Raw genomic sequence first — 25,753 nt, forward strand, 5'->3', positions numbered from 1 at the left:
TTGTGAGAAAAAGTACTCGTGCAGATCTTTGGCCAAAAGCGTCATATGATTGATTATAAACATTCTAATAAAATTGTAGAAACCATAGTTTCCCAAAATAACTACTCATTTTTAAAGAAAAGAGCTTCTGTGTCAAATTACAAGTGTCTAGTATGACAAAGTCTGCATCCAAAAAAACATTTATTGGAAACTTCCCCCCATATGTTGAGCGTGTATACACTTTTTCACCAAAATGTTTATGTTTATAGATATATGCAGAAAGCGTCACATCAAAAATCTTTAATGACCTCTAGTGAATCACTGATCAACTAACAGAAGGACTGACAGTTTCTATGGTAACATAGGTAGTTTACAAACAAAACCTTTATCTCCGCAAAGGTGTTTTCTAGAAAATCCGTAATCACAGATAGTTTAACATATTTTACCACTTTCATCTGCTTGATATTGAGAAACTAAAATGGCTGCCGCTTTAGTGCAACAACCTGATTTCAGGCCGGAAACCTCACAAGCATCTACTTTCAAAGAAGAGGCTACAACTAAAACAAACATGTCCCGATTATCAACACCAAAACCAATAATGCATTTAGGATCATCTACAGAGGTATGTATTTCAGTTTCTTTTGTTAATGTAAAAATCAATGTTAGTAAACAGAATACAAAACGTTTGAAACTTTTTAAGTTATAGTTTAAGATATTGTAATCCATGTAATAGTTGAAGAATCGTATCACATTTTTTTTATAATTTGAATCTATTATTTATATATATTACTTGGTAGACTGCACTTGCGCAATTGATTGAAGGAAATATGAACATATTTTCGTGAATCTAAGTCTAGTAACACTAGTCTAACGTGCAGATACAAGTAGGGTAAAGATTATTCTATAGTTTCACTTTCCTCCCTCTTCTAGCCGTTTTCTATCCTTTGGATATAGGCCTCTCTCATATTTTTCCAGTTTTCCCTGTTCTGTGCCACTTGGTACCAGTTAAGTCCGGCTGTTCTCTTGATATCATCATACCATCTTTGTTGTGGTCTGCCGGTGCTTCTTTTCTCCCCCCAAGGTCTCCATCTTGTTATTTTTCCGCTCCAGTTGGTGTTATTTCGAGCAACATGTCCGGCCCAGTTCCATTTAAGACTACCTATTCGCCTCACTATGTCCTCGATTTTGGTTCTATTTCTTATCCACTCATTGGTTTTATGGTCTTTAAGCGTTATTCCTATCATTTTCCGTTCTATTGATCTTTGATGTACCTTTAATTTATTCAAGATTTTCTTTGTTAGGACCCATGTTTCACATCCGAAGGTTGTTACTGGGAGAATGCATTCCATGTAAACCTTGGTTTTTAGTTTGAGGGGTAGGTTGGAGTTGAAGACGTGTCGCATCTTCCCGTAGGCCGCCCATCCTAGATGTATTCTGTGGTTAATTTCAAGTTCTTGATTGGTTTTACCCAATGTTAATTCTTGACCTAGGTAGATATAAGAGTTCACTTTCTTTATCTGTTGTCCTCGCACATTTATACTCTCTTTGTTTGTCCGTTGGTTTGTCATGAATTTGGTTTTAGAAATGTTCATTTCTAGGCCTACTTTTCTTGCTTCTTGTTGTAGTTCTATAAGCCTGTATTCTAATTCTTCACTGTTTGGGGCAAAAATGGCAATGTCATCGGCAAATCTTAGGTTACTTAGTTTTTCTCCCGATATATCAATTCCTCTGTCTTCCCAATGTAGGCTCTTAAAAACGTCTTCTAGCACCAGTGTAAACAATTTGGGTGACACAATGTCTCCTTGTCTAACGCCTCTTTTAATTATGATTTCCTCAGTGTCTTCATATAGCCTTACTTTCATTTTTGAGTTGTCGTTTAGTGTCTGTATAATGTCAATATATCGTTGGTCTATTCTTGCATTTTTCATTGACCTGATAATTGCCCAAAATTCAACTGTGTCGAAGGCCTTTCTAAAATCTATGAAGGCAATCCATAATGGGATGTTATATTCCGTTACTTTTTCGTTCAGTGTCCTTACGGTGTGGAGATGTTCTATTGTACTCATGCCTTTTCTGAAGCCCGCCTGCTCATAGGGTTGGTATGCGTCGAGTTTGGATTCAAGGCGGTTTGCTATTATTCTCATAAAAAGCTTGTAGATCTGTGATAGCAGGCTGATTGGTCTATAGTTTTCTAGGTTGCTTGGATCACCTTTCTTATATATCAGTATGACTATCGCGGTGTTCCAATCCTGTGGTATTCTTCCCTCGGTTAGGCATGTATTAAATAATGATTTAAGTTCTCTTATCAGTAGGCTTCCACCTTCCTTCAACATTTCCGGTATGATGTTATCGTCACCTGCCGCCTTTCCGTTTTTTAGTTGATTTAAAGCTTTTACAATTTCTTCCTCTTCAATCTCAGGTAGATCCTCGGAGCCAACGTTACATATCCTGTTTTTATGGTCACTGTTTGCTTTTCTAACATACTCATTGTCTATTTTGGACTCGTACAGACCTGTGTAGAACTTCTCTGTTACCTTGAGTATCTCTCTTCGATCTTCTGTTATGTTACCTTGTCCGTCTCTCAATTTGATCATTTCTTTTTTATGTGCGTTTTCTTTTTTAAAGATGTTCAGACCTCTGTTTTGCTGTATCAACTCCTCTATTCGATTTTCTTGATACTTTCGTATGTCCTGCTTGGCCATTTTCCTTGCTGTTTTGTTTAGTTCGGCATACTCTACTGTATTCCTTTTGTTGTCTTTAATGAGCTCTCTCCTTCTTTCCAGTAGCTGTTTGGTTTGTGTTGTAAACTTTTCTATTCTTTTAGTTTTTGATGATACTAAACTTGTAGTTGTTTCTTTCAGTTCTTTTACCAGTCTATTGTTTGTTTCGTCCAAGCTCTCGTGTGATGATGTTGTTTCCTTTGTTAGTCGTTCTGTCAATCTTTTGCTATATATTGACTTGTTGTCTCTTATTGTATCAGGATCTATACGGTATTGCGTGCTATTGAATTTTTTTGCTCTTTCCAATTTTGTGTTTAATACGATCCTGCACCGGACTAATCTGTGGTCGCTGCCCGTATTAAAGGAATTAAGAACGTCAACTTCTTGGACGATATGTTTATTTGGTGTCAGCACGTAGTCTATTTCGTTTTTTGTAATTCCATCCGGGCTGGCCCAGGTCCATTTTTTGTGAGGTCTTTTTTTGAAAAACGTATTCATTATGTATAGTTGTTCTTTTTCCAGGAAATTTGCAAGCATCGTCCCTCTTTCATTTCGTTTCCCCAGTCCAAATTGTCCAACATACTGTGAGCTATTACACTGCTCTCCTATTCTTGCGTTGAAGTCTCCTATTATCAGCGTGTATCTTGTCTTATTTTCTGTTAGGCTCTGTGTGATTTCATCATACAGCACCTCGATCTCTTCGTCCTCATGACTACTTGTTGGGGCATAGATTTGAACGACTTTAATTGTTATATTGGAGTTAATCTTAAGTGTTATGTATATAACTCTATCTGATATGGTTTTAAGTATTTGAAGATTTGGGGAGATTCGTTTGTTGATAAGAAAACCCACACCACCCAAACTATTATCTTCTCTTCCTTTGTAGAATAGGATATGTCCTGATCTTAGTCTAATGGATTCTTCACCTCTTCTCCTTGTTTCTGATATTCCCAGAATATCCCAGTTTATTCTGTCCAGTTCGTACTGTAGTTCCGTTAACCTTTCCTCATTTCCAATTGACCTAGCGTTATAAGTTGCAATGTGAAGTTGGCAGCCTTGTTTTACCCAGGGATTCTTAGCACCCCCTGCTCTACGACTGGTCTGACCGCTACCTTGGCCAGGGTCGTTCGAGCCGCTGGGCACTGGGGGCCATTGTTTTTGGTATGTCTTCATATGAGAGGGGTTTAGCCATAAAACACCACGTTGGCCAGACGTCTTGGTGAGTGTAGGTTCAGCCGCCCCTAACCTGGGGAGCCGTCGCTGTTTGCAGCCGTCCACTCTGGGTCAGACGCTGCAGATTTTTCCTGTTGGTCCACGGGGCGTATTTGATTTCCGCCCTACCACCCATATCTGGGAAGCATTCCCCTATCCGCCACCCGGGGACGCGCTCTCTAGGAGTTACAGGCTCTCCCGAGAGAGTTTCACTTTATCTATAGAAAATTTTGGTTTTCTTTACGAAAAATTCGTTTTTAAAAAATATATTTATTCTAGCAATTACAATTACAAGGTTATTGTTAGAGATCTGAACAGAGAATGAATATTATTAAATGATATTACAAGAAAGTAAGATTTATCTGCATATGTTGTTAAATAACAATTTCTCAGAAAGTATAGTGTTTCTGCTGCGCTTTTAAGTTTCCTTGATAAGCGGCGTATGTAACTCCTCCCTCCTTAAGTATCGAAAAGTATGGATTGACTTTTCGATTTTTGGGTCCTTTCCAGGTTTTCTTGACTTTTTTCTTTTGTGTGTTTTCGGCATACTAAAATTTTTGATTTGAATTTAAACAAAACACCTGCTATTAAAATAATGAATATTATCGCTAAAAGGCTTTCGATTATTGTTACATGACTCTGTGTATTGGAAATTTCTTGGATCGGCTTCAATTTTCTTGACAATTCGTTGATTTGGAAAAGATCATCGAGATTGAGATTTGTTATGTTATATTTTTCGTAGTGTTTTGAAGTTGATAATTTGTTTGTTTCTAATTTAGGCAGGACAAATGGTTTACCGTAACTGATTTCGTCGTCATTGATGTATCGTTGATTATTGATCCATAGTTCACAGTTTTTTGGGATTTTGACAAGTGATGGTTCTTCTATTTCGAGGTATCGATCGGATTGACATTTTGAAAGTATTTTTTCTTGTTGAATCGTCATTATCAGGACTTCTTTCGTTGTAACTTGTTGAATGATTGTTTCTTCGATATTTACTTCTAGAATTTGGCAATCATCGAGAGTGTTCCCTTCAAGTAGACTAAGGGTGCAATTATCCCTTTGGACAAAATTTTGACGGCAATAGTAGGTACCTTCGAGTGGTGGACATTCTTCTTTTTCTGATTGGGTTTCATTTTGCGTTCGTGCCAGGTAAGGGAATTTAGGAGTGTACATTTTATTATTTTGGATTATGGGAAAAAGGTGGTAAAATTCAAATGTTTCGGAGATGAGTATAGGTACGTGGATAGCAAAGACTAATTTCGAATCAATGATTGATACTTGAGTTCCAAGAAATTGGTAGTATGTTAAAATGTTAGAAAATTCAGGAATCTGTTTTTCTGAATATAGTTTTCCTAAATGTTGAATGATGTCCAGTATCTCGTAACTAGAAATTATAGACGTATGTACAGAATTAAGTTTCGAAAATACAACTGCGTTCTCAATATTATCTATAAACGTTATTGTTGACTGACAGTCTAAATTAATCTGATACAACATACCTTGAAACGTTAGATAACTTTCTAGTGTTTCAATTTTGTTATATACAGAGGCTGAAAATAGTTGTAACCCATTATTAAAGTTTGCTTGATTTTTATTTAAAGTAGTAATTGACTTATTGTAATGATCAATGAGTTTCTTATAGAGAGAAATTTGAAGGTTAGTTTCATGGATAATGTTCTTTTGATTTTGTTGTAATAAAGTAATTGCGTTATCGTATTTTATCTCGTCATCTGAATCGAGGTTTCCAAATAGCCATTTGTTTATTTTACCAACGCATTTAGCAAACCTCTTCGATTTCTGATATGAGGATTCAAATTTTCGAATTTTTTCTGTACAGTGTTGATCAAATATTCGGTTCTTATTAACATGTTCTGTGCTAAAGCGTGATAGGATATAGTGTTTGTAGTGGTTACAGTTGTAATACTATTTTTTATGTAATTGAAATGCGTAACTAGACTATCTATTTGCTTAATAAGTTGGCTTAAATCTAAATAATGTAAAAACGTATGTTTACTATAAACTAATCTAGCGTTTCCTAATTGGATAGGAAGAAGGAAGTTTTGAATTTTCGTAACCTGTATGTCTTCTACACTACAGGTCGCTTGAAATACGCGAAGAATCAGGTAAAGCATCAGGATTCGCGTGCTCGTCGACATCCTGTAACAATTTCCGAACATTACTTCTTGGTTTTCGGACAATACTTTTATGATACGTACCTTTATCGGTTTTAAGCAGAATACCTTTATCTCTGATTATTTTAGTTTGTTTAAATTTAGGGAGTTTCTTATTTCTTAATTTAGTTTTTACATAGGCGGTTTTTTGATTTGAATAGTCTAAAGGTTCGGACCTTTTTCTATTTAATTTCTCTATAACCTTTTGTTTAGTTTGTTCGTTTTGTTGTTTAATTTTTTCATATAAGCGTTTACTGGTTTCTTTGTGATTTTGAACGTATTGAGATATAACTAAATGATCATTCAGGTCAAACGGGTCAGGATTGTTTATATGTCCTACTATAATTTCGAAAGGCGTGAATTTTGTTACTGTATGAACTGAATTGTTATAACTAAGAATCGCGTGTTACATTATTTGATCCGGTGTCAAATTTTTATTATCTTCCTGTATACATCGATAATGTTCTAAAATACTTGAATGAAATCGTTCAACTGGCGAGTTGGAATTGCTATTTTTCGCTGTGGTATGGTGCAATTCTATATGGTGAAGTTTGCAAATTTCTAAATCGAAATTCTTAAATTCAGAACCACTATCTGTTGTTATCTTTTGAGGTAGTCCATGGTGAGTTATGAAATTTAGTAAAGAGTCTACTGTGGAAAATCCTGTAACACTTACTATGGGGTAAGCTTGTCCGTAACGCGAAAAAGAATCAATTACTGTTAAATAAATTTTATTTGCAATTTTAAAAACATCCATATGTACATGCTCAAAAGGCTTAGACGCTGTGGGTGTTAGGCTAAATTTGACTACAGAGGGATTCCTATCATATTTATTTTTCAAGCATGTATCGCAATTATTGATAAAGTTTTCTACATCTTCGATCATTTTCGGCCAGTAGTATCTACAACTAAGAGATGTTTTAACTTCGTTTATGCCCCTATGACCTGATTTATATATATGATGATATTTAATTTTTTCTAATTGCTCTTCTTTTGTTTCAATATCTGTTACTGATTTGGTACACATTGTAAATTTAAATGCAGAATTCTTAAACATATTCTGTGCAGTTACAATAAATATTCTCGATAAGGGTTCGTTCTGGAAATAAAGTGCATAATTTTGCCTGGGGTCAATATATTCTTTAATGAAGTTTATTATATTAATTTCGATGTCAATTTCTGGTAATGTAACGTATAGACGAATATTTTCGAATACTTTCTCTCTTCTAACCTTAAAGGTATTTATTTGACCATTAGTAAGATATATTTGATTTTTATACATATTTAATGGTTTTTCGGTAATTGGAATTGATAGAATAGGATTTTCAACAGATGTATGTACTGTTTCAATGTCTTCGTTATTATTAGGATTTGGTTCTTCCGTTATAGGTAATATTGGTAAATTATTGTTTGCGAGATTTTCTATGTTTGAATCGTTTTGGTTAAATTTATTTAAATCTAATATATTTGTAAGATCTAAATTATCTAAATTCGGGAGAGTACTGGAATTAATTCTTTCAAATTCTTCATTCATTATTTCATCGATGTCACTTAAATTGACATCCATTGATGCAGTTTCTAATGCATTTATATCGGGATATCGAGATAATGCATCAGCTGCTTTGTTACTTTTACCTTTCAAATATTTTATATCGTACTCAAATTCCTCAAGTTTAAGGCGCCAGCGTACAAGACGTGAATTGGGCTCTTTTAATGACATGAGCCATTGCAATGGTTTATGATCTGAAAAAATTGTGAATTTTTGACCAAATAAATACGGTTGAAAATATTTACACGACCAGACTATCGAAAGTAACTCTTTCTCGATTGTAGAATAATTTATTTCTGCGGAATTAAGTGTTCTACTAGCATAACAAATAGGATGATTATTTTGAGATAGAATAGCACCTATGGCATATTTAGAAGCGTCAGTAGTTAATTCGAAAGGTTTACTGAAATCGGGATACGCAAGGACTGGTTCTGAAATTAAAATGTTTTTACAAGTATTGAAGCAATTAATAAATTCTTCGGTATGTTTAATTATGTGATCTTTCTTTAGACATATCGTCATCGGTTTCGTAATTTGAGCAAAGTTTTTTATAGACTTTCTATAGTAACCTACTAGTCCTAAAAAGGATTTAATATCTTTAGCGGTTTTTGGGATAGGGAAATTTTGAATTGCTTTGATTTTATTCGGATTAGGTTTTATCCCATGAGGAGTTACAACGTGACCTAGATACTCTACTTCCTTGCGAAGAAACTCGCACTTGTCTAGTTGTATCTTAAGCTCTGCGTGGCGTAGTTTTGAAAATACTAATTTCAGATTTTGTATGTGCTCCTGAAGGCTAGTACTGAATATGATAATGTCATCCATGTATACCATGCATATTTTGTTTTGGATGTCTTTAAGGACTTCATTTACAGCTCTTTGAAATGTAGAAGGGGCATTTTTAAGACCGAAAGGCATTCTAAGGTACTCGTAATGTCCTCCATCTACGTTGAAAGCCGTTTTTTCTATAGAACATTCGCTCATTTGTATTTGATGGAAGCCGCTTGCCAAGTCGAGGGTAGTAAAATACTGGGCTCGACCTAATTTATCCAATATATCGGATATATTGGGAAGCGGGTACCTGTCATCAATTGTCTTTTCATTAATTTTCCGGTAATCAATTACCAGTCTCCATTTTTGGGTATTTGATGCGTCCATTTTCTTTTTAACAATCCATATCGGGGAGCTCCAAGGGGAACAGGACGGTCTAATTATGTTTTTATCTAACATCTCTTGAATTTGTCTCCTAATTTCCTCTCTGTGGACGTAGGGATATATGTAAGATTTAGTGTGAACCGGTACCTCGTCTTTGGTTCTTATAATATGTTTAACATTTGAAGTGAAAGTCAATTTGTCCCCTGGTTTTAAAAATAAATCAGAATATTCTTTACACAATGAAATAATTTTTTGTTTTTCTTCTTTATTCATGTGATTTGTACGAATTAATTCGGTAATATTGTCACTAGGTTTTATGAAATTATTTTCATCAAAATCATTAGCAAAGCTTTCAAATTTAAAGAGTTCATATTGTGAATATTTAAATGGAGTAACTTGAATTGGTTCTCGTAGTGTTATCGTTATCGAATTATTTGTGTGATTTTGAATTTCTATTGGTGCGAAACCGTTTCTCGCTGTAGATAAAATTTGTGGAATTATTATATTTTCTATTTTTCGAGTGTCTACAATAATATCCCCATTATCTATATTTACGGGTAATTTCTTTATCGTTTTTTCTCCGGGGTCTATTGAAAAAGAAAACTCAATATCGTTTACTTTTCTGTACTTAAAAGGCAATCTTAGGGTGAGGTCCTAATAGTTCTCGAGTAGTTAAATCAATATTTATATTCATACCTATTAAATCTTTAATCGATTTGATAGTTTTTATTTTTTAGTTCAGGAAATGCAGGAATAAGCGCTCGATACCTAACGTTTTTACTTCCAAGACTAGTAGATATAGTAGTATCAGAATGATAAATTGTATCTGGAAAGTATTTTTCGGCAATAGAAGGTCTTATTATTGATTTAGAGCTACCAGTATCGATTAGCAATTTAATTTTTGGATTTGCAATTTCTATATATGGTAGCGGATTAACTGAAAGTATATTTATTTCTATGTTTTCCCGTCTGATGGACGAGCTGCTTGAAAATTTTCATCGCGATTGGTTTCGTCGTTTTCGTCAAATTCTATTTCGTCATATTCATCATATTGATTATCGTGATTATAGTCTGAATTAGCATATTGATTTAAGTATAACTCTTCGGAAACGAAGTTTGGTTTAGCGTTTGGATTTGATCGAAAAAATCTATTATTATTATTATTATTGATAGGTTTTCGAATACGTTCAGTAAAATTACGTGATGTCGTGGACATAGGTTCAGGTGTTGGTAATTGGTTTTGTGGAATTTGGTTAGGTTTGAATATATTTTTGGGAGGGCCGAATACTTGTCGATTAGTAAAATATCTTTTATTTTGTGGTATGGATTGAATAGGTATCGGCTGATTTGGCCAACTTTCTCTATTTTGTACGAAATTTGGTTGGTGGTATTGTCGATTGCTATAAGAATTCGGGTAATTGTTAACAGGTCTGTTACTTGGTACAAAATTTTGATACGTATTAAGATTTTTATAAAAATTTGAATTGGCTCTTTCAGAATTTTGGCTATGCGCATGCTGTCTATTAACATTATTAGGTGTATTTTGTCGATTATTTTTATCGTTTAAAGAACCGTACAGTCTTTCAAAATTTTCGAATTCGGCCACATAGGCCATCGCGTCTTCTAAAGAATGTGGTTTTCGTAAATGCATATTATTTTTCAGAGTACCGTCGCACCCTGCAATAAACGTATTTAAAGCGGTTTTATCGTATTGATTTATTTGACAATTTCTTTCTTCGGCAGTTATATTAGGGTCATTGCTAATTCTTTGGATTACTACGAATTAATTGAAGTCTACTTCCAAAATCAATAAGATGCTCGTTTTTTAATGGTTTAGCTCTGATCAACTCTTGCACAAGACAATTTAAATCCCTTCTATCAGCAAAACATTATAATAAGGCCGTTTTTAATTTTTGCCAAGTATTTAATTCAACTCTGTTACCGACCATGAAGGCTGCTCTACCTTCTAATTTTTCTTGAATACATCCTATAATGTGTAAATTTAATTCTGCATCATTATAAATTCTATATGACTCTATTAAATGCTCACATCTTGTAATGAATTTATTCAAATATTCACTGTCACCGTTAAAAGGTTTAATATTTGATAATTTGGATTTGAAAAGATCCCAATTCATTGCAGGAGGAGCCAATTTGTTAGTACCAGTTTGTTCTATGTTATTTTCGACTAAAGAAACATTATTGAACAATTGAACTATGTTATCGAGATTACTAGAGTTTAATTCACTCATAAATTGATAATTTCCTTTTTTTTTATTATATTCGTTTTTGAAACTTTAAAACTTAATAATCAATACTATCTTTCCGAAATCCAAAAAAGGTAGGAAAGGCAAGAAGAGGACAATAAGGCACTTACGTTTCTGAAGAACAGGCTTTTAAAATCTTCTCCCTCGATGATTCCCTGTTGCCTCCAATGTTCACCACTAAAGGGCAATTGCACGATAATTGCTAGTGTAATATTGTTCGTTGGATTCGCACTTAAAACGTTGAAACGTTAAAGCCGTGAAGTCACTAAATTATTTCGCACGATCCGAAATTTTGTTACGCACTGTATGCCCGTAAACATTTTAGTGATTTTTGATTTCGACGACTTGCGCGATCCTACTGACTGCGCCAATTTTGGTTTTCTTTACGAAAAATTCGTTTTTAAAAAATATATTTATTCTAGCAATTACAAGTTTACAGAGAATGAATATTATTAAATGATATTACAAGAAAGTAAGATTTATCTGCATATGTTGTTAAATAACAATTTCTCAGAAAGTATAGTGTTTCTGCTGCGCTTTTAAGTTTCCTTGATAAACGGCGTATGTAACTAGAATAATTTTTTTTAATTCGTTTTTTTTTTGGCTTAAGTATTATGAATCATGATTTTAAACTTACCTTGAGTGCATAAATACAAAAAATTTGACAAAAACTTATTATCTTATATATTAAAAAAATTGATGATTTCCATTCCGAGTCCGTTCAGGCGTTCTGCCCAACCGATTTGCTTAGTTTTTTTTAATGAAAGGTATTGACGCACAGATCAGCCTTCAACCATCGGATTTCATCTAATTGTCACCATTCTCAAGTTATACTCAAATGCGATTTCCCCCTGTACATTACTTATGGGAGTTTTTCACATACACACGTTCTATCCTCAATATCTCAGGTTCTATTTAAGATAGAGACTTCGTTTTGGTTTAAAAACACTCGCTGAAACACCTTCTTCCTTTTTAGTTTTTGAACACTTAAATCGGTTGAGTTGGAGAGGAGCTAGGCGGGGACATTCAATGCGGAGTTATGGATTTTTGTAGGTTTTTGGCAATTTTTCTACATTCAAAGATCTATATCTCAGGTTCTTATATAGCTACAGAGTTCGTTCTTTTCTATTATAATGATTTCTGATACTTATTTAATGGATTCGATGCGAACGAAGCCGCGGGTAAAAGCTAGTATTTAATCTAAAAGTGCATGATTTAATCATCTGACATTTCTCCATTTAACACTCGGCAGCGTTGTCAAGATTATTTTTGATTATTACTATGCTTAGTTTTATCATTGTATAAAGAATAGGATAGTAGGTTAACCTTATGACGATATCATTTGACGAGGTGGACGCCATCAATAGATGGCAGTGGAGAGTTGGCGTCCACAGCACGTTTTTTCTTACTGTACGTCGTAGCTTGAATTACGTGTTTTCTTATAGTCTAAGAGCTGGTCGCCACTTCGACTAAGGTACTTTCACAAGGCTGAAACTTTTTCTATATGTTATTTAATATAGTTAAAGTAGAAAAATCAACTTCTGGCAGGGTTAGCGTGGTTGCAACGATATCCACTGTTTTTTGCATATTGCAAATTTTTTATTTAAAAAAATGTATCTTCACCAAAACAATTTTGAATATAAAAAAAAATCGGTTGCAAGTGTCTGTAAAATGGACCGAAAGTTGCTAAGACGGCTGGTACGATCTTCCAAATCTAATTCCTAAAGAAAATATCTTGTAAACTATTTTGTGAAGTTAGGTATTTATAATAAAATATCATGATACAAGTAATTTCATATATATTTTTCTTTAATTACAAAAGCTTAATACTTTAATTACAATACTTAAGAAAATTTTTTTTTCCAATAACTAATTATTCATCTCCCTCTTCGTCAGGAATAATCTCGTCTCTCGAAATTACATCGTCGTCCTCTACATTTTCTTCGCTCTCTGGAAAAGAAATTGTTATAAATACGTGATATTACACATAAATGTACAAGAAATAATGAAATTAAAATAAAAATTAAATTAAAAAAATGTATATGTAATATAATATTAAAGAAATAATATTCACCTGCAGATTCACATGAGACCGACGAATATTTTGTCATTATTGCAGAAAAATTTTTGTAACATTCACTATGATATCCTGCTGTATCGTTTATTTCATCAGGTAAAACAATATCACTATATTTATGTCTCAGAGATTTTCTAATGTTCAATACCTCATGGCTTTTTGATAAAATCTGAGGTTTAAATTTAATCAATTTATTATCATTTTTTTCCTTACAAAACACACAGATCATTTCTTGCGCTTCCATAATGAAAACAAGTAGTCTTTTCTCTTTTTTCACTTATAAAAAATTATTACGCACAACTGATCACAATAATGTAGCGGAGATATGAAAGAAATATACAGTTGAGTCGAAAACTGACTCTAAAAACACTCAAATATGGAAAGAAATGGATATTGAACAATCAAGTATCCAAAAATAGTATAAAAATGCAATTCTTTGTGTATTTCGCTAGTAAATTAGACGAAACTATGTAAGTTAACTTGCTCCAAAATAAGCAGCGTTGCAACTGACAAACTTAACGGAAATTTGTCTTAAAATGTTCTACTCCTCTACCTAAGAATGTATTACCTGTATGTCAACCTTATATTCAGGTAAAAATTCTTTAGCTGAAGGGTCGACAGGGTCGGTAGACGATTGTGATGAAAATACTGTACTACCCGTCTTAGCAACTTTCGGTCCATTTTACAGATACTTGCAACCGCGTTATCCCTGCCAGATTTTTCTACTGTAACTATATTAAATAACATATAGAAAAAGTTTCAGCCTTGTGAAAGTACCTTAGTCGAAGTAGCAACCAGCTCTCCGACTATTAGCTTTGGTTGCCGAATTACCCCAATAATAGATGGTGCCAAAATTATTTAAAATATTATATTCAACCCTTAAGCTGTGTTGTAAAGTTTCTTATTTTGGGTGCCTATAGCATATCAATTTGAGTTCATTATTTTATTGTGTTCGTTGTGTTATTGTTAAGTTTCGTTGGTTGTGCATTTGGATTTTATTTGAGAATCTTTGAATTTGGATATATATTTAATTTTTAAGGTAAGTGGATATTATTACAATTAATATACATCACTACTCTCTTAGTTAATATATTCAAATTATAAGAGGCGCTAGATGTATAAATGCTACAGCTTACAATTTCGAAAAAAAAACTGTATATTTAGCGAACTACTTACTAAAATGTATTTATATAACAAATAATCACTTCTTCTTTTCAATTTTTTAGAAATGGTTGGAAATAAGTGTATTTATTTCAAGTGTGGACTAAGTAAGAGATCAGATCCTACAATTAAAATGTACCGATTTCCTGTGAATGATCCTACCAGATGTCAAAAATGGATCATACACTCGAGTGAGTTATTCTTAAGACAATTATTTTTCATAAAGGAATAAAAATAGTGAATGTGAATAAATGACTGTTTACAAATGTTCAATACTAAACATAAGTAGGTATTTAATTATCGTCAAATAAAATATAATTCGTCCAATAGTTTTTTCTGATAATGAGTTTATTTGTATTATGGTCGCATTGCATATTATACGAGTACGTTTAAAATATTAGTATAGTTAGAACTTTTTACAAGTTATTGTGTTTGATTTTATCAAATATATTAATACAGTACGAAAGAACAAAATCAAAAATATTTTTCCTAGAAAGAAAGGGGAAAATGGATAAATCACATAAATCAACTGAAAGTTAAAAAAAACATACAAAATAGCCAGGACTTATTTTTTCTCCTCTTCAAAATATCATCAAAATATGAATGTTTCAAAAATACATTCATGACCGAGGTTCTGAAATCGCAAATTCATATTATTTCAGTCACCAAAGGAAAGTATATATATTTTATATACCTTTGTGCAAGGATCCTTCTTTCTATCTCAAATTTAAGTGATTAAGAGATTAATGAAAAATTATTTATTTCATTTGCTAGTTCTACACGAACTCATTACAAAAATCTTTTTTTATACATTGAAATTGGTGACAAATAATTAGTACTGACATTAAGTTTATTTTCGGTTCGAGATGATTACATGCTATAACATTATTAGAAACATATTTCTATTGTAAAGATTCCTATCGAATAGGTAATTTGTGTCACTTTCGTAATAAAAAGTAAAATCGGCAACAATGTACTGTCGGTTCGAATTTCGAAGATAAAGAAAACTTTACATTTAGTTGGGATCTTTCCAAAAAAATTTAGTTGTTGAAAATAGTACAGTTTATTTCAGATGGCACTAACCTACGGGTCATTTTTATGAAGAACGAGCGTAAAAGTAACTAGATGGCGTGCAAACTTGCCTCAAATGGTTTTAACATTGTCACTGTTCTACTATCCTATTCTTTATACAATGGTTTTATAAAGCATTTTATTGTGTATGTATGAAGGTGTATAATAACGCTATTTTCTGTATTATTAACAAAAATGATGAGAATTTAATAAAGAACTAGAAGTATCAATACATTGAAATAGTATATTGTTCAACTAGTGCAGAAATTAATACATTTTATACGATTCGTCAGCTCGTAGTTTAACATCTTATCACACTGATATGAAATATCCTCTGAAATAATCATTCGTCACATGAACTAGCGTAAAAAATTGTGCTTTTTTTGATCTAATATTAACAGATATTATCTATTCATTGATGGCAAAGATCGAAGAGAGATTTTTATACGTACTTTTTAAGCGAAACGAAATAGTATATACCAATCAAAAATATCTGGGAGAGTAGTTTTGGAGTTGAGAAGAGAGTCAGTGGAAAAAGATTGGGTCTAATTTTTGAAATGAATGCGATTAATTCCATCTCTTGTTAATAAATTTAGGGCTGCCGACTACTTTTTCTAACAGCATACATCACTAATTTTTATTCTATTAAACTAGTGCATAATACTATTTTATAGTTTCATCGTCAGCCAAGCGCTGTGCCTAAAACTCCACTTAAACCGGGAACCGGTTACAGATCAGGAACCGGATTCAAACCAAATACTTTTGGTAAACCAGGAACCAGTTTTAAACCTGGTACGTCAGGTTTTCGACCAGGAACTGGTGTCGATGCTGTTAGTAGACCTATGACAGCAGTTCGTGGGGCTGGCTACACTTCTCATGGAAAACCATTTGATCCCTTGAACCAGGCTGCGTCCGTTCCTACACCTCCTTTGGAATTACAAAAAGATGATTCGTAAGTTTAATAATTTTTAATCAAAATTTGTTAACGATAATAGAAAATAAGTACAAAATAGATCTCTTTTGAATATGCTTTTTATTTAATATATTTTACGAAATATACTGAGACACGTATTATTTCTTAAACCGGTACCACACTATGCATCCAATGCTTCCAACGTTGGACGCTGTTATGATTGGTCGCATCGTGTGGTAGTAGTGCGCATGTCATTCGACGAATGTTTTGCTTCCAGCGTTGGCCATGGAAAGTCGGTTTTGTTGACCCGCGTCAAAGAAGTACCCAACATTGGAACGAAGCTGGAACCAACCCTTGCTGTACAACAACGCACACTTCTTGTCCTCTTGCGCGTGAATGCTATGTGTTTTGTATGAAAAACTAAACTCGCCGATAAGATCCAGTTTATTTTAGAAGAATTTATATCTGTTGTATGCTGTTTGTGTAAATTTAGGTAAGGTTTCAGCCTTCGTCGAATGTACAGTCAAGGTTGGAAGGTGAATGTTGGCGCAAACGTTGGACGCATCGTGTAATACCGGCTTTACATATAACGATTCGGCGTATACGATCGTTATGTTAGCACTTTTGGATGATGGAGTTGCTGTATTTTATTTAAAAAAAAAAACAGAAAAATAAACAAAATTTCTCAAAATTTTTTTCTACAGAAACAATATCTACATCACTTATAGGTATTTAAAATAGTAAACGAATAGAAAATTGGAAGTACGAGGAACATTAAAATGAAGAGCTTTGTTCCAGAAAACGCTTTTAGACTGTGATTACTTCAATTAGTATCTAAGCTATAACTTTTATTACTTATAGGGATTGCAACCGAATACCATATTCAGTTTATCTATTACTCTAGACATCACATAAAATAATTATAATGATTTGAAGTAATCGTTTTTGTTTATTACAATATCCAAAACATACAATTGAATAAGTAAATGATGGAATTACATATTATGTAATAATTCATATGTAAAACTTTTGTTGTAAAACATCATCATAATGTCTTGTCTACTCTATTATTTGCTTTTAAATCCAACTAGTGATCTTCCTTTCATTGCATGAAATTCCTTAGGCCGGAAGAAAGAACCAAACAACAAGAATATAAAATAATGCAACTAATAGAAGAAGCTTGTATAGCTCAAAGTGAAGGCGATGTTAGAAAAGCTCTTACAAAAGCAAAAGAGGCTTCTAATAAAGAAAGGAATTTAATACGGTTACAAGAACAATCTGGAGTAGGAGAATATAATATTGATTTGACGTACGCGGTAAGTACAATCTAACAAACTAAAAATTAAATTAGTCTGCTTCATTAGTGATACATAGATATATTCGAATTCAAGTGTCAGTGGCGCAGGCACCGGAATTATTAAAATATAAAACACTAATTATAATTCAAGATATTATCTGTTTACTCTTGTGTTTGATATTTAACAATTTCAAAATTTTCTTGGCAAAGTAATGTTTAACAAATGTAGATAAATTAAAATTTGTGTAACCATTTGCGAAAAGTTTCACGACTTATGTTGGTAGTTTAAATTCTACTAATCACTTAAGATGCAAATAATTAAAATAAAGGTCACACGAAAGTAGTTTTGTTGTTATTCTAGGTTCTGTTTACATTGGCAAATCAATATGCTGCTAACGAATTATATGCTGATGCTATTAACTCATATCAGATGATAACAAAGAATCGCATGTTTGCTAATGCTTACAGACTAAAAGTAAATATGGGAAATATATATTTCAAACAAGGACAATATCAAATGGCCGTCAAAATGTTTCGTATGGCTTTGGATCAAGTACCATCAACTCAAAAAAACCTAAGGTAGAATAAACTATCTATTTTGATTATTTTTCCAAATTAGTCAAATGAAAGTTTTTTATCATTGCATCTTTTGCTCAACTTTCATTTTTGTTTTCATATATTGGCCTAGGTTTTGTTTTATGTAAAACTTCGTTCCTATATTGCTCTTTTTATTATAACCCAAAATCAAAAATTTGCAAACTAATTCAACAAGAAGATAAACAGCTGAGATAAAAAATATGAAAAACAACTACATAAAAGTTGAAACCATTTGGGAAGAACTTTTATTCTTCTATGGTTTTATGGGATAGTACATGGTATTGCCTTGCGGTAGAGGTCACCCTGTCCCCGAGGAAATGAATGAATAGAGAAAGAAACAATCTCGGTTAGTACTGTCTGTCTTCTGCTTCTACATTTATACCTTAGTCGCAACACTATTTCCCCTCTGAACAGGGTATATCTTATTTAAATGGTTGAAAACGTCATAGAATGAGCTTATTATGAGCGGACAAATTCATCTCAATACAAAAATAAAACTCTAAGTATACTAGAGCTATTTCGATGGTTCATTCTATTCTACTTAGTTTAAACAAACTAAGACACGAGTTATTGTAATTTCCATTACGACTTCTCAGTATTCTAATAAACCTGCTGCATATTTTTCATTTATTTTGCTAATAACAAAGCATTTTGTGCATTCTCTGAGTCGTTGAGAAAGCGAATTTGGTGAACAAGGTCGAATTTGAATTAATTTTACGAAGAAATCAACTCCTTAAGGAATAGCTTTCACATTCTCCGGGTATGATTCTCGTCCCACTTTTAGCTTAAATTACCATCCGTTTTCATTTAATAACATTAAAATACGTTAAAATAATATTTACAGTAGCTGGAATTGTTACAATGTATTTGTATTGACAACACTGTTACACTAATTCTTATCTGTTTATTCTTCTGTATTTTAATCTCTATCGTGCTTTATTCCTTTGATTAAATATAATAGGAGTAAGGGCCAATTTTACATCCTAAGGCAAAACTGGATATTAAACTAAAGTTTAAACTTTGCCTTAGACTCTAGTTTAAAATTATCACAAATATAACCAAATTTTTCTGATATTTATTTTAAAGTTGAATTGCTTATAAAGTTTTATAAACAAAAATAAACAAGGGGGAAAAACAAATAACCTTTTCGGCGCGTCGACAATGTTGATAATTTTTTCATCAACATCATCGAGTTCCAAAAAGCTTACGATACTTTGAACAGAAACTATTTGAACAGCATTATGAACGATCCTAGTATTCCAAAAAAGCTATTAAGTCTTACCAACATGACACTCCATCATACAAAAACTAAGATAAAGGTAAACCAAAAAATATAAAATTGTTCCCAGACTAACACAGGACTAAAACAGGGAGATCCGTTATCCACTACCCATTTCAATATAGTATTAGAATGGATAGTACGTAAAATCGGTATGAACAGAACAGGGACACTAAAAACAAGTACAACGCAACTACTGGAATACACAGACGATGTACTAATCCATTCAACATCGAAAAAACGAACTTGAGGAAATCTGCCTTCATAGAATCGGCAGATAGTGAATCTACGAGTCAACGAAGATAAACCGAAGTTCATTATAATGACAACACCACAAAGGAAAGGACAATGAGAAGTTAGAGAATACAACTGAACGCAGAAAAAAACTTAGGACAGGTTCAAAGTTATGTATATCTGAGTAGTTATAAAGGACGACGGTGACTAGGGAGGAAATCTGGAAGCGAGGTTGACGAAGGGAAGTAAACAGATGGAAGCGCTGAATGCGATAATAAGTTCCAAAATAATCTCCAGCTACATCTATACAAAACAATAATAAGACCAACAGTGAGCTACGGAGGCGAAGCATGGATTCTTAATAAAGCACAGAAAGAGATGTTAGATAAATGGGAAAGAAAAATAATCAGAAGGATACTAGGAGGTAAAAAGGAGGGAGAAGCAGAACTAAGCAAAGTAATAAGAATCGGGAGAATAGAGTGACTGAGTCACATACAGAGAATGCCAGATTTTAAAGCAGCAGAAAAAAATTGATGGACATAGAACAAGGAGGTACAACAGAATAAGAAAGACCAAAAAATATATATAAACAATTTAACTGAATTTTAAACTACCCCTAGACCACCGGTTATGTTTAAACCGAAGTTTGTCAGTCGGATATAATAAATTCAATTAACAATAAGCTGTATAATTTTATCTAACTCATTCATCTCTATCAAAGCAAAAAATTTTTTATAGGATTAGAATCATGCATAATATAGCAATGGTGTTTATAAAGATGGGTCAATGGGAAGAAGCAATTGGTAGTTTAGAATATATTATGAATGAGCAAGCAAGCCATAGTGCTGGTTTACATTTGGTAGTTTGTTCAAGAGCTTTAGATGACAAAGAAAAAATGCGTAGCTCTTTCTCCATTCTGCTTTCCGTTCCACTCAATCTTTACGATGAAGATAAATATAATTTAGAGCAGGTAAGTAATTTAATATGAGATTTTTACTTGTGAAAAACGAAAATATATTGTCGTGTCGTTGTCAGATGTTTTAATAGAAGTATTTTCCAAAACTCTGAATCTGCGTCAAGCCCAATAATATACACATATTATTAAAAACTTATTTGTCTCTTGATCCTGTCCTGATTTGGAAGTTGTCTTTATCGTTCACGTTCTTTGTCAATTGTCTATCTCAGGGACAATACGCAGGTTATATGATCTATGTGGCATACAAAAAATTATTTCATCACGTTTCTGTTGACCATGTCATCTTAAATATTATTCCTTTTTGTCTTATTTATCATAGTGATGAGAAACGTTAAGCTTTTGGTAAGCACAGACACGATCAGCCCCTATCGACTGTTTTAATTATGGACGGTAGATGTAAGGAGAACACTCTCAAATATATCAGTCTGAAAGGGAAAAAAAGTGGGAAAGCAAGACCGAGGTCGAGATGGTGGGATAAGGTAGAGATAGATTTGGAAGGAGGAAAAAATGACAGCGGAGAATTGGTAAAATAATCTCTAGAGACAGGCAGAAACGGAAAGGGCTTGTAATCAACCAGAAGGTATAAGAAGGTGGGGACTGAGTGTATACAAAGTTTGAAATAGATGCCAATCCCCACATGAGCACCAGAATATTCAAATACAAACAGGACTTTCGCCAAAATGGATCGACAGAAATAGATAAAGATAAAGGTATAACAGGGTGGGGGCTGAGTCTACACAAAACTTGAAATAGTTGCCAAGCTTCATATAAGGAACAAAATATTCAAATATGAAAAGCTTGAAATAGTTCCACATGAGAAGCAAAAAGCTCAAAAAATTTCCAAGTTCTTCAACTATTTTGGTAAAATTAAGGGTTAGAATATTTTTTAAAATCTACTTATATAATACTATAGAGCAAAATACTTCCATTTGAGTTCTTAAGTTCACTTTTTTAGTATTATCAAGTGAGAAGATAAAATATATTTTTTTGATATATTTTACTAATGCTAGAAAAATGATCCGAAAATCACTGAAAAAATTAATCAAATAATAGAGTTAACTGTATAGTTATTAGACACTTAGGGAGTATGTGTTCATCTAATCATGTGGAAAAATATTTATGATGTGAGTGTTAAAAGTGATGAAACTTCAAAATGCATTTTTATATTCTATAATCACAATACTGTGTTAAAAATATTTTTAACAAGCTGTTACGCAAACGTTCACTTTTAAAATTATTGGCTGTCTTTAAAAATTTCACTTTTATTGACAGATGTACAAAAAAATATTTTCAACCATAAATATCGCATGTATGTAGATCCTAATTAAATACGGGATTTTATAAATTTAAAATTCAAAATAATACAGTCATTGATCCCTTTAAATAGTTATTGAATTGTCTATCTATCAAAACTGCAGCAAAACTTAACCAATTTTTTTTGTAATCAGCTATCCTTCTGGTGTGATTTAACAGATCGCAGAAAAATCTCAGTAATTACCTCTAGTAACAAACACTGACAAAACCAGTCTTTGCTTATTATAAATTTCTGAAAAAGATGCGTACAATATCTATGCAGTTTACCCTAATTTTGCAATAAGAAACCTGCTTTTGAAAAATCTAGGTTTTAATAAATCTACTATAGATTTTCATTGTTTCATTAAGGACTCCCCAGAAGATGCTTTAATAGCTTTAGCTATTCAAGATGATGACCTTCATAGATATGAAATGAAAAAACGTAAAGAGGCAGAATATTGTATACTTACCGCAGCTAAATTAATAGCACCCTTTATTGAAGATTCTTTTGGAAAAGGTACGATACATATTTTTGTTATTATTGTGTGCAGTTATTCCGATTTTTTGCATACATATTTTAATACAGGATTATAGTTACTGATTAATTATAAATAAAATATTTCAGGCTATGATTGGTGTGTGTCTGCTATCAAGAATTCCGAATATGGCAGATTGGCGTCAGATTTGGAAATTAATAAAGCAGTTATGTTTTTGAAACAAAAACAGTTGCCTGAAGCAATTGAAACACTAAAAAGTTTTGAAAAAGAATCTGTCATTGCTATCAACGCAGCAGTTAATCTAAGTTTTATTTACTATTTGGTGAGTTAAATATTCATAACAGCTACGAATTATTTGGTAATTTTTAGCAAGGAGATTATGATAATGCTTTGAGATATGCAGAGGTAGTAGAAAAACATAATGCCCAAAGTCCCGAAGGTTATGTCAATTATGGAGCTTGCTTAATGGCAAAAGGAGATCTAGCTGGAGCAATTGATTGTTTTCAAAAATCTTTAAATTATGTTCCAACTTTTTTCGAAGCCATATTTAATTTGGGTAATTGAAAAAATATAAAATATGTTCTTTCTGAAGCATATAAACTGTAATCACATGTTCTCTTATACTTTTAAGTACATTTTTAAAAAATTCAAAATGTATAGTAGTATTTTCAAGCATATTTTTCAACTTACTCAGGTAGGCCAGCAGCTCTTGCTTTAAAACTTATGTTAAACTAAATTTGTTTTGATATACCCTACATTCATATAAAAAATTATTTTTTCAAGGTTTGTGTTTGAAGCAACAAGGACACTACATAGAAGCATTATCCTGTTTTCAAAGATTTTCTGGATCTCTAGCTTTATTACCTGCTGTTGTTTATCAAGTAGCAAACCTGTTAGAATTAATCGGAGACAACGAAGCGGCATCAGATACTTATCAACAACTACTTGGTTTAGTGCCAACTGATGCCAAAGCTCTACAAAAATTGGGTGAACTCTACGATCATGAGGGCGATAAACAGCAAGCCCATCATTATCACACTGATGTTAGTATACTCTCTGTTAAATAGAATATTTTCTACTACAAATACCAATTTATTTGATATTTCTGTTGCATTAATAATTGGTCATTGAGGTGTTTTCCAGGAATCTTCTGTCATAGTTATGAATTCATATTTTTGTCTCTATCAAATTATTCAAACAAGACATTGAAATAAAATTTCTCCAAATGCACCTGTAGTCGACAAGAGTTTTACCAAATTTTTATCCATAAAAAATTAATGAACTCTCATCGGTTAGTTTAGGATACAATTTCATAGTAAATAATCCATCATTTTCAAAATTGATTTCATCAAAAGTATTACACTTACAAATATGAAAAAAGATTTATGGTCAACCACGAAGTGAGAGTAGAACGAAACAAGACTATAGACCACTCTAGTCCTACAATATGCAAAATATTCATCTCTTACAAAGAAATGTTTCTGGAAGGGCATTTTACCTGAACGTAGAATTAGTTGTGTTTGTGATTATAACCTCAATTTCTTAACTCTCATGTCTCCGCAGATATGTGAAAGGTATTGTTTGCCACTACCAAAAATGATGGAAGAGACCACAAATTGTGTGAAATATATTGATCTACCATGTACCAGATCTTAAATAATTTTTTTTGTAGTGAATAAATCTTTTTAGAGTTGGGGACTATATCCAATGATTTATTATGTCATCAACACATGAAATAATTTAGACTTCTTAGTTCTGCAGTTACTATCTTTTCTCATTTATAAGATGAATTTATATATTAACAGTATTAAATAAAATTAGTGACAATGTATCTGATAGCAAGTATTGATCAATTTTTACAAAGTTAATTAACTTTATTTCTTATAGTAGCTATACAGAGTGTTTCAAAAAAGCGATACCGTGTCTGAGATGGTAATAAAACTGGAAAATAAACATTCCTATTCAAGATAAAGGGTGGTGAAGAAAAGTTATTAATACTTGTACATAGTTTCCATAATTTTGCCGAAACTACTAGCAACATTGTAATGAATTTTATAAGAGTATGTTTTGGTAGCTGACACATCTCATGAATTTGTTTTTATACCTGACTCTCATATAAGGCGCTGGCTAGAAATATGGCGCATAACAGTTAATGTAACTAAATCCCAGCATGTAACATAATATGGCAAGCATTTAGACCGCGTCATTACTTGGAAGAAGCATATATTTACCAAATGGGGCTAAAATTAAGGCATTTGTATTGTCTTACTAGCCACAGATCGAAAAAGGTTCCAAAACTACGGCGCCATCGTCGATGCCCTTTACTATCTTCACAACTAGTTATCGACTATAGCATCCTCCTAGAATCAGTCAAGGAAACCATACATCCTTTGGTGCAAAATACAGTTAGGGAATGAAATTGCACCCTAATGTAATAGACAAACAAATAAATGTGCGTAGTGACAATGAAGTGCGTCTACTGAAAGGCCTAGTGCCATTCAATTATAACTTATAGGAGATCACTCACGGGAGTGATACTCTAACAGTCCTATATTTCAGTCATAACAAACGAACTTTGGTAGATTGCATTCTCCACTAGGAGTCCAAAAAAATATATATATAATGTGAGTAGTTTCGGCAAAATCATCAACGTCCTTTATCTTGAATAAGGATTGTGTTATGATTTTTTTTACTAAGGAAACAATTATTTTTCAGTGTTTCAGTTATCCTAGAGATGAGGGAACCGTTATTGAAACAACTTGTAAAATAAGGCAATCCTATGAATTTCAACGCAGGCTTGTTGACGCAATAAATATTTTTCACATCATAACATTGAATTCACTCAATCTTGTATAGAATTCCACGAAGGATATTTCGAATATGTCGTTCAAAATATTATGGTGTAATTATTAGCTTCAGGATATTTGTAAACATCTTATATCTACATAATTTTTGTATTCTATTTAAATTTTATTGATTTCTTGCCCTTCATAACTGCCAATTCCATGGTTTATTCACAGTATTTATATTTTAATATCTAAGATTATTGGTCTTTTTTCAGTCCTACAGATATTATCCAGCTAACTTGTCAGTAATTGACTGGCTTGGTTCCTATTACATAGAATTACAAGTTGTGGAGAAAGCACTTGTTTACTTCGAAAAAGCTGCAATAATGCAACCTCAAGAACCAAAATGGAACATGATGGTAGCCGGTTGCCATAGAAGAAGCGGAAACATGCACAAGGCATTGAAACTTTATCAAGAAATACATAGGTACATAATACATTATCTTCTTTAATATC

General features: G+C 32.6%; 1 protein-coding gene across 1 annotated transcript in view; it reads left to right on the top strand.

Moving 5' to 3' along the window:
• The first annotated feature begins 380 nt into the window (after window positions 1-380).
• Window positions 381-25,753, top strand: part of LOC130442699 (intraflagellar transport protein 88 homolog) — a 29,988-nt gene continuing 4,615 nt past the window's right edge. Inside the window, exons 1-10 of the mRNA XM_056777029.1 lie at window positions 381-601; window positions 16,040-16,317; window positions 17,402-17,594; window positions 17,937-18,154; window positions 20,424-20,655; window positions 22,324-22,471; window positions 22,580-22,773; window positions 22,821-23,007; window positions 23,235-23,494; window positions 25,513-25,724. Coding sequence (XP_056633007.1) covers window positions 458-601; window positions 16,040-16,317; window positions 17,402-17,594; window positions 17,937-18,154; window positions 20,424-20,655; window positions 22,324-22,471; window positions 22,580-22,773; window positions 22,821-23,007; window positions 23,235-23,494; window positions 25,513-25,724 — 2,066 coding nt within the window. The 5' untranslated portion in view covers window positions 381-457. The remainder of the gene's footprint in view (window positions 602-16,039; window positions 16,318-17,401; window positions 17,595-17,936; window positions 18,155-20,423; window positions 20,656-22,323; window positions 22,472-22,579; window positions 22,774-22,820; window positions 23,008-23,234; window positions 23,495-25,512; window positions 25,725-25,753) is intronic.

Source organism: Diorhabda sublineata, chromosome 4 (assembly GCF_026230105.1).
Source record: "Diorhabda sublineata isolate icDioSubl1.1 chromosome 4, icDioSubl1.1, whole genome shotgun sequence".
Classification (NCBI taxonomy): domain Eukaryota; kingdom Metazoa; phylum Arthropoda; class Insecta; order Coleoptera; family Chrysomelidae; genus Diorhabda; species Diorhabda sublineata.